This window comes from Marmota marmota, unplaced genomic scaffold (assembly GCF_001458135.2).
Source record: "Marmota marmota marmota unplaced genomic scaffold, marMar, whole genome shotgun sequence".
NCBI classification, from domain to species: domain Eukaryota; kingdom Metazoa; phylum Chordata; class Mammalia; order Rodentia; family Sciuridae; genus Marmota; species Marmota marmota.
In genome coordinates this window covers 7,747,972-7,757,757 of record NW_025999962.1, presented here as the reverse complement: position 1 = coordinate 7,757,757, position 9,786 = coordinate 7,747,972, and the positions used below count along the sequence as shown (strand labels likewise).

Here is a 9,786-nt window from a genome sequence, read left to right as displayed (position 1 = left end):
GGGACTGGGGCTTCTTCACCTTTGAGTGCCCCCTGCCTGACTGGGTGCACCCAGAGTGCCTGGTTCCTCGTGGACTTGGGGTAGCATCTGCAGATCTGGGTGTCTGCAGGGACCTTCCAGCAAGAGCAAGGTTTCCTGGACAGAGGGGGGGAGGCCCCCAGGTTGGAAGCTCAGTGAGCCCGAGGCTGGGCAGGTCCCCTGGGGACCCACCAAGGGCAGCAGACCTGCGGTGTCCTGGAGATGCAGCCTGGGCTGCCCGGGGCCATGAGGCAGGGAGGGAGGGAGACCCAGACCAGGTGGGCCTCCCTGCTCCAGACGCACCCATTCGCCTGGTGACCCAGGGCCCATGGCATCACCTCTTGGCCCCTCTCCTGGGGGGCATGGGGCTTTGGCTGCTGGACGGGGACTCCCAAGGAGAAGGGGTCCACTTTCCTGACCTCACCCCCGTTTCTTGTGTGGCTGTGATGCCCAGTCTCCACCTGGCCAGACTGGCCATCCCTCTGCTCCTCGGTCCTCCTCTGAGGTGGGTCTCAAGGAGCCGCCTGCAGGGTGGGGAGGTCCACTCGGAGGCAGTTCTAGCGGCAGGGGCTGACACAGGTCAGGAGTAGTGCACAGGCCTCCAGGCCAGGGACACCTGGCGCTGCGCTCGCCTGCGGTGGCTGAGGTCTGTCTCCTCCCCGGCCTCTACTCTCACTGCGGTCCAGGAGAAGCTGGCACCAGCCCTGTGTGCAGAGGAGACCGAGGCCCAGAGGCACAGCCAGGCTGAGGCACGGCTGGGACTCTGACCCCTCTTCTCACCCCTTCTAGGTGTGGGTGGGGGGGCCGGGGGGCGGGGACCCCTGGGGCCAGGCCCTGGCCCCATCTCTCCTGTGTCCTCCCTCCCTCATCCTCTCCCCTCTCTCTCCAGGATGGTCGAGTACTCGCTGGACCTTCAGAACATCAACCTGTCGGCCATCCGCACCGTGCGTGTCCTCAGGCCCCTCAAAGCCATCAACCGCGTGCCAAGTGAGTCGGCCCTGCCCTGGCCACCCAGCCCTGGCCACCCAGCCAGCTCATTCATTCACTCAGAGAAGGGTGACCAGCTCCTTCCGGGGCCAGGCCTGAGCCTGCAGTGCCCAGACAGATGGGCCCTGCCTCCTGGGACAGTGTTTGGGCCCAGGGACGCCGGAGGGTGGCTCTGATACCTCTGATGTCCCAAAATAACTTGGATTGCACCGTCCTGGGGAGGCTGACTGCTCAGGGACAAGAGGTCCCTTGTGGGTGGTCTTCTCAGGCTGTGTGGAAAGAAGCTGTGAGTTGAGGGGAGCTCTGCCGCCTTTCCCTGGGGCGGGATCCCAACCCCCCGACCTGTCCAATGGCACCTCCGTGATCTTGGTCTCTTTTTCCTTTTGTGATACTAGGGATTGAACCCACGGGTGCTTAATCGCTGAGCTACACCCCAGTCCTTTTTATTTTTTATTTTGAGTCAGGGTCTTGCTAGGTTCCTGAGGCTGGCCTTGAACTTGCCATCCTCCTGCCTCAGCCTCCTGAGTTGCTGGGTTCACAGGTTCGCGCCACTCTGCCCTGTGCCTGATTTTTTCTGAGTCTTACCATCCACCCTGTGAGGGAGGTGGACTGTCCTCCCTTTAGAGATGAAAAAGGGCGGGACTGTGGACCCCCGCCCCTGGCAGCGTTGCCAGTGAGGCTGCCCCAGAGCCAGTTAGGTCCCTGACTCTGCAGCTGCCCTATGTGAGGTGTGGGCTGGAAATCTGGAGAAGGGGCTCATGGTGCTTTCAGTCCTGCTGGGAAAGGACGGGGACTTTTGGAAGCCCTACCCACGTCCTGTGGTTTAGGCAAGAGGCTGATTTTTTCAGCAACTTGTGTTGAGGCTCAGAGAGCATTAGTGGCTTCCACAAGGTCACACAGCAATTCAGTGTCGAATGGGGATCTCGACGAGCTCTGTCCACCCTGAGCCTGGCTCTTTTCCCGGCTCCGTCTGGATCTTTGCTTCTCTTCCCTGCCTGACCCTCCGTTTCCCCAACTCTCCCTTATCCTCCTCCGGTCAGTGTTGTCCCCCACCTCAGGTGTCTGGGCCTTGGGGCCCGTCCTGCCCCACCTACCCACATCTTTGGTCCATCTGTTCCCTGAGGCCCTGGTCTGGCTCGAGGCCTGTAGAGGTGGCGGTCAGCCCAGGCAGGCTCCAGGAAGCTTGTAGAGCAAGGTGACCAGGAGGGGACTGGAGCTGGCTGGGCCTGGAGGTGGCCTGGGGAGAGGAGTAGTTCAGCCACCTCCTGTTGTTCTGGGGGGGCAGTGGAGGGACATCGGACAGCTGCTGGGGACCGGGAGCTGTGGTGGCCAGCTTCACTCCATCCTCTCACCCCTGATCAACACTAGAAAGCTCTTTAAAGAGCCCCCAGTTCAAAACCATCTTTATCCCACTTACCAAACAAGGAACAGGCCCAGAGACGGCTATGATCCACTGGGGTCACACAGCAGATCGGTGGCTGGTGCCAGTTTCTAAGCAGTGCTGTTCCTCAACAGCACGTGCTCTTGTCCTGTGTTCCCCACCTGCCTGTGATGGGAAACGGGCTAAAGGGCCGACTTCATCATCCTGGCACCCAGACCTGTGCCTGGTGGCTCAAGGGAACCCCCAAAACACATGTAAGATGCATGTACTCCGCAAACGTGGAGCATCTGTCCCTGCTGGAAGCTGGTAGGGAGCAGCTAGGGATCAGCCAGGTGGCCAGGGAGCTGGGGGACGTGGGAGGTGGGTGGGGGCGCCTGCCCTGCAGGAGGCTGGGTGTGGGCCAGGGAGAGGGGCTTGAGGCTGGAGAGGACAGGACGGTGTGGCAGCCTTGGTGCCCAAGGGTGATGGAGCCACAGAAGCGGTCAGGGAGGGAGTTTCGGAGATGCCCCTGGCAGGAGGTGTGGGTCAGCTGGACACGGGCTGCTCAGCACCAGGAGGGGCGGCTGGGACTGGCGGGGGTTGAGGAGGGGGAGGTGCGCCTGCGCTCAGTTCAGGTCCAGGAGCGTCTGGCCTGGGCCACTGGGGGGGCACCCCAGCAGGGGCCACATCTCTCCTGGGCTCCACCCCAGAGCTCCCCACTTCTGAGGGAGGCAGAGGCGGCCACGTCCTGCCACTGTCCTGCCCCTGGCCAGGGAGGCCACAGTTGTGGTCACCTGGCGGAGGTGCCTGCTCATAGCAGGGCTCATACTTCAGTGGCTTTTGCAAGATCTTGAATCTACACCTCCCGCAGGTCTCCGGGGCGGGCAGGCGTGGCCAAGTGGGGCCGTTTCATAGTGGAGGGCCTGGGGGGTGGTACCGACCCGCCGAGGCAGCTCTCACGCTTGCTGGTGTTTCTGTTTGTGTGTGGGTGTGAGGACCTGCGTGTGTCCATGGGAGGACACGTGCACCCGGGTGCCTGTGAGGGTGCGTGTGAGTATGTACGTGGGGGTGGCCATGAAGGCGCGTGTGCACGTGTCCCCGGGTGTGATAGGAACATGGGTAGGCACCTGTGCCCGTCCTTCCTGGGCCCCCTGCCCCCTCTCGACATGTGCATAGCTCATTAAGTGGCTCCTGGACTGTGGATGTCACTCCGTGTCCCAGCGTTAGCCTGCCATTTCCTGGAGAAGGGCAGGGACAGGTCCTGAGCCCAGTGTCCCTGTGCTCCCAGAGGGCGCCAATTACAGAGGCTCTGCGCCAAGAAAGCCCGAGAGGGACCGAGCCTGTCCCCAGGGTCTCCTTCATTCCGCCTCAGCTGAGCGCCCAGCACTGGGAGGGGGGAAGTGCGACCCTCCGTGTCCAAAGCGGGAGCAGGTTTGAGAAGCAGCCAGGGGCCAGTGCCAAGGGACTTTCAGGAGAATCCATATTCATCATTTAACAGCGGAGCCCACAGCTCATAGAGCACATGGGGTCTCTGGAGGCCTCTGGTGCAGCTCTCATTCTCCCGGAGAGACCCCTGTCCCCAGGTGCCTATCCCTTGCCCACAGTCACCAGGGAGTGAGTGACCTGGGGAGGGGGCATGGACTCTTACACGTGCTTCTTGGAGGGATTTTGTGGGTTTCCTCCACCCCCACCCCCCTTCCTTTCTCCTAAATGTGAAATTCCTAGGAACATCTCAAGTCCTGCCATCTGTCTCTAGGGTGGCATTGGCCCTGGGACACATTCTTTTCTACAGTAGCCTGTAGTCCTCGGTTTTGCCACTAGATGGCAGGCTAGAGAGCTGGTAGCAGGCAAATTGAGTGACAGGTTGTTAATTGCAAAGCCCTGGGGAGTGGGGTGGCTGCCTGCTCTGTAAAATCGAAGCAGAGGCTCCAGAGCCCCAACGTGATCCACTGAGATCCTTGGTGGGGGTCAGGGGATGCGAGTTCTGGCCTGTGCTCTGCCATAAGCCTGGGGTGCCACCTGGGCCTCAGTTTTCCTCCTTGCACGGGGCAGAAGGCACCGGGTTACCTGCATGTTTCCAGCCTGTATAGGATGAGCGGGGAGCTGGAAGTCAGGGTGCTCTTTACCGCCAGTCCCCCTCATCTGCCTCTGCAGCTTCTGTCCTGGGCCAGCCCTGAAGGATAAAGGGAAGGAGACGTAGAGGAGAAGGCTGGAGAGGGAGGAGGGATGAACTTTGAGGCAGGAGACTGGCTTCTGCTTCCTCACTGTGTGACCTTTCTCTGGCCTCGGCATGAGGGGGCTGTATTATCTCTAAATGTGGTCTCTTCTGGCGGCAGACCCCGCCAAGGGTGTGGAAGGCACTCCCAGGCCTGGGGCCAGGCAGGGCGCTGGCCATGCTGTGTGTGGCGGGGCAGTTCACGCCTGGGAGCTGCAGGTGTGTTCCGCGCGGTTGGCTGGTGCAGGGCCCTGGGCGGCCATGTGGAGGAAGGCGCTGGGGAGCGTTGGGTGTGTGGGGGGGGTGGGGGGCATCAGGGATGTCTTCCCAGGGCTGGTTTTAGAAGAAGCTGACCAAGTGCACAGAAGGTCCCAGGGAGTGTCCCTGGCAGGTGACATGTGCACAGGTGGGGTAGAGGTGTCTCCTGGGAGCAGTGTGGCTGGGCGGGGGACACATGTCAGGGGAGGCAGGAGGAGGTTGTTCACATCTGGGAATTGGATAACGATCATAAGTGCTTGGGACAAACCTGTCACAGTGTCTAACAGGGGCTGAATCACTTTTGCTTCAAAACATGGTGATGCCCAGTTTATGGATGGAGACCCCGAGGCAGAGGGCAGGGCAGAGCTGGGATCTGAGCCTGCCCTTACAAGATCCCAGGGCTCCTGACCTTCTTTCTGTCATAGGCACTCAGTGCCCTCTTGACTGACAAGCGCCACAGGAGACACAGAGTTAAGGGCCCCTGTCCCTGTGTAGGGACACCTGGAGGGGACGCCAGGACCTCCCATCTGCCTGTAGCTTGCTCTGCTGCAGACCTCTGCGGCCTCTCCCTGCCAGGTGCAGGGTTCCCACGCTGCAGGGCCCTTGGGGCTGAGTCAGGGCCATGCAGGAGGCAGGAGAGTGCAGTGGTTAGGGCAGGAGGCCCCTGTCCTCATGCCCAGGCACATGCCTAGAGGGGTCACGTCAGGCCAGCCATCCTAGGGAGGGACAAGGAGGGCCCAGGATTCCTTCTGAGGGAGCTTGATCTTGGCAGGATCTGGGAGGAAGAGGAGTGGCACATCTCATTATGGAGACGCGCCTTTACTTGAAGGCTCTGGGCACTAAGCCCTGCCACACCTTGGGCTTTAGGGCCGTCTGCCCCAGCACCCCAGGATCCCCAAAGGCCCGCAGCCTCCGTGGGGAAAGAAGAGAGGGAGGCTGGGGAGAAGGGGGAGGGGATTTCCTGGAGTGGACGGGGCAGGGCGTGTGGCGGGGAGCATCTGGCCAGATACCTGGCGAGAGTGAGATGCAGCCAGGACTGGAAGTGCTTAGGTGTGGGCGGGGCAGAGGCAGCCAGCCCGGGCCAGGGACGCCAGGACCTCCCGTTGATCCACTGGGGCCACTTGTGGGGTCAAAAAGAACCTCAGCCACAGCCCCTCCCTGCAGGTGGCACCTGACCTGGGGGCCACAGGGCTGGGACGAGCTGCCATGGGTGGGGGGAGGGCACCAACGCATACCCAGAGAGGATCACAGAGGGGTGGGCAGGACGTTGGCAGGATGAATAGGGATTGCTGGGCCGCAGCGGACAGGGACCTTCAGTGGGACGGGGACCTTCAGTGAGAAGGGTGGGCCCGACCCCCAGGTGCCAGCCCCTCCAGCTCTGGGGACCTGAGGCCTCCTGGGTGGACAGATGGGGGTTCCCTGGCTGGGTGGGTTCAGAGGCCCCCCACCAGCCCACGGGCTCTCTCCAGCTGGGCCAGGGCCAGCAGCTGTGACCTCGGCAGCCTGGCCGTCTGCTGCCTGGCCCGGCCTCCCCGGCGCCCGCTGTGCCCCTGATTAGTTGGTGTTGGCAGTGGCAGGGGCGGCAGACGGCCTCTCCTGCCTGCTCAGCGCCCTCCACTGACCCGGCCAGACCAGGCCTGGAGGCCACGGCACAGGCGTCCCCTCCTCTGTGTCCCCTCCCCGGCCACAGGCTGTGCCCCTGGCTGGCACATGCCCAGTGAGTTCTACTTGAGCTGGCCTGGCAGAGTGGCCGTGCTAATCTGGGCTGACGGCTCCTGTCTGTGGAGAGCACCCCGGACCTGGAGGGGAGATGCTGTCAGGAAGGCACCTGTCACCTGCCACTTCCACCCATTCCCCTGAGGGGCTGCCCTACTTGCGGGGGCCCCCGGAGCAGAGGTCTGGTCTGGGGTCCTTCCCCGGGTGGGGAGGGGCGCATCTCATGCATTTGCCACTGTCATCTGCCCCAGCTCCTTCGCTGCAGAGGACAGTCCACTGGCCCCACCCCAGACTTGGGCCGATTCCCCCCAGGCCCTGAGGTCTAATGAAGCGATGCCAAGTGCCCCCGACTCTGCAGTGCTGGGCCTGGAGGTGACCCCGGGGCTGGGCTTCCCAGAGGGCCACCCCAGCCTGGACTAGCCCCTGCGTGGGCAGCGGCATGCCAGCCACAGGACCCCTGCTGTGGGCAGAGTACAGCAAGATCTTGTGGGTAGAGTGGCCGGTGGCCCAGGGGAGGGCGGGGGCTGTGTCCAGCCGGAACCACAGTGGCTGTGAGGCTGTGGGATGGGCCGTGAGCAGGGCGGGGCTGGTGGGATAAGGCTTTGAACTTTCCCCGGGGTGACCTGCTGGCTTGAGGGCCTCTTCCATCAGAGGTGCCCCCCGCTGGGCAGTGCTCCTGAGAGGCCGGCTGGATTGCACATGCCACTGTCCCCATCTGTCGATGAGGCCATTTGGGCCCAGAGAGGGCGAGTTCTTGTCTTGGGGCCACCAGGTCTGGACTGGGACTCAGAACTCGTGTTCTAGGTCTGTGCCTGGGTGCCCAGCAGGACAGGGCTGCATCAGTGCCCAGGCCCCCCCCCCCGCCTTCTTGGCTGGGAGCAGGCCCTCCCCACGCTCTCCTGGTGGCTCTCCTGGTGGCCTGCAGCCTGGCCCTTCCAGATCGCCTGATCCCTGCTAAGCCCCTGCTGAGAGGGAGACAGGACTAGAGGGGACTGGAGGCCTTCCTGACCAGCCCGGGGCGGGCACCTGGAAGACTGCCTGGAGGAGGAGGGTTTGCCTGGGAAGGTGGAGGGAGTTAGGAAGGACGGCCTGAGGGGGTGACATCCAGCTGGCTTGCCTGTCCCTGTGGATCCGTGTTCTCCCCGTCTGTGGGCTCTGGTCCTGTCCTGCCTCTCCCTGTGCTGTCCTCCTCTGTTCTTTGTGCCCATTTTCCCATCCCTCTGGGTCCACTATCTCTCTCTCTCTTCTCTGTTCCTCTCTCCCCTCTCTCCTGCCTGCGCTGCCTCGTGTGCCCAGGGTCAGGGGAGCGGAGGGCAGAGTGGAGCCGGCTGGCCCGTCCTGCCTAATCGCTTGACCCAGGACACAGAGAACGAGACCCTGGGTCCCTCGGGCTCTTCCCCGGCCCCCTCTCCCCGGCCCCCTCTCCCAGCTCCTGCCGGGGCCCCGATTAGCTAACTGTGCCTCTGCCCTGTGGCCCCGGGACTCCCTGGGCGCGTGTTTGGGAGCCTTTCAGAAGTCCGCATCCTGGGCGACAGGGAGCTGAGATTAATTGAGCAGCAAAGGCCAACCCAGGGGGCAGCCAAGGGGGGCTGCGCTGAGCTGCGGCTCCCCCTGTCGCTGGTCCAGCCTCTCCTCCGCTGTGCCGGCCTCTGCCAGGCCTCCAGCATTGCCCTTGCCTCGCCCAGAGCCGACCAAGGGCTGGGCCTCTGAGGACAACCATGACCGACATGGCCTCCTGCCCGTCACCCGCGGGTCCCGCCTCCTCAGAGCCCTCTGCCGCGGCCCCAGCCGTCTCCTGCTTGGTCTCAGGGCCACACGGCCGGGCCTTGGCCACCCCTGTCCCTCGACGTGGCAGGCTCCTCCAGTGTCCAGCCTCTGCACGCATGCGTCCTTGGGTCTGGGCCTTGCCCATTACTCGGGTCCCCGGTGCCCTGCTGCCAGGCTGGATCGCTGAGGCGGGTCAAGATGGGCTTTGTGTTCAGCTGTGGGCTCCTGGGCCCAGCCCTGTGCCTGGCTCTCAGCTGGCACTAACTAGGTGCTTGGTGAGTGACCGTGGGCATGAGTGAGCCAGTGAGGCCCCAGAGGGCCGGCCATTGGCTTCTCCAGGGCAGCCGGCCATCTGCGGGGTCCCGCGGGGGCCTGTTTTCTTGCTCTGGTTTGGGGGCCATAGGGGGGTGGGGCCTGGGGACCCCCTGGTGCCCTCGGTCGATGAAGCCGCTGCCGGGAGCCCCTGCCTTTCCTGAGAGGAGGCTGACCTAGTTTTGTGGGGAGGCAAGGTGGGGGTGGGCATTAATTATTGATTAGAAATCGCTCCACGCACAGTTTGTGATGCAAATCCCAAATAATTATCCTCGTTAATAACCACCTCGGCACCAGCCCTGGAATACACAGACCCCGGCAGGGCCGCTGTCCCCACCGCGGTCTCCCAGCCCTCCACACTCTTCCCGTGGTGCTGCTCGGCCTCTGCGATTCAACAGCATTCAACAAAGTTAGCTGAGACCATCTCCTGGGCCAGGACCTGCTGGCTCTAGGAACACTGAGGTGGCTCAGACACAGGCTCTGTCCCTTAGGAGCTCACAGCTCAGTAGATGAGACAGGATGGTGAAAAGGAAGCTGTGCCAGGCCGCGAGGGTGTGGGTGCCCATGGAGAGGCCCAGCTTGTGCAGCGTGCAACCTGCACAGATGTGCATGGCAGCCGGGGCGAGGTGACAGGTGCTGAGGTTGCCTAGAGCAGAAGAGAGGGATGAGCTCTACCTGGGACGGGGTGAGGAAGGGCCGGGGAAGCGGCCAGAAAGGGCATTTTGGGGGCTGTGGTGGTTGAATGGGAGTCTGCTGGGGTGTCCCAGGAAGAGGACCGAGTGTGGGTGAGATAGTGGGTTCTGGAAGGAGGGCGGGACCTGGTGTCCATCAGACCCTGCCGTTCGCTGAGTGGCCCAGGCAAGTGACTCCAGGTCTCTGACCTTCGCCGTGGCTTCCCCGCGTGAAGTGGAGGCGAGATCCTTGACCTCTCGGGGTCATGGAGACTGGAGATCCCGCTTGGGCCAGCCCGGGGGGGGGGGGTGCGCACAGTGTGTCCACATCTTGTGTGAGTGCGGCAGGGCCCGGAGCTGTTCTCCTGGCTTTCTGGGTAGAGGGACACACGTGCAGGCCGGGTGCCCTGGGCGCCTGGGCAGTGTGTCCCCGTCCCCGTCCCCGGCTCCTGTCCTCCCGGGACCTCGCCTCCCTCCGACGC

The 9,786-nt window shown here is 63.3% G+C and overlaps 1 protein-coding gene across 1 annotated transcript in view; it reads left to right on the top strand.

Moving 5' to 3' along the window:
* Positions 1 to 9,786, top strand: part of Cacna1i (calcium voltage-gated channel subunit alpha1 I) — a gene marked incomplete at both ends in the record, with an annotated part of 82,331 nt that overhangs the window by 30,106 nt on the left and 42,439 nt on the right. The window contains 1 exon segment of the mRNA XM_048802981.1: positions 908 to 1,074. Within this exon segment, the coding sequence (XP_048658938.1) occupies positions 908 to 1,074 (167 nt within the window).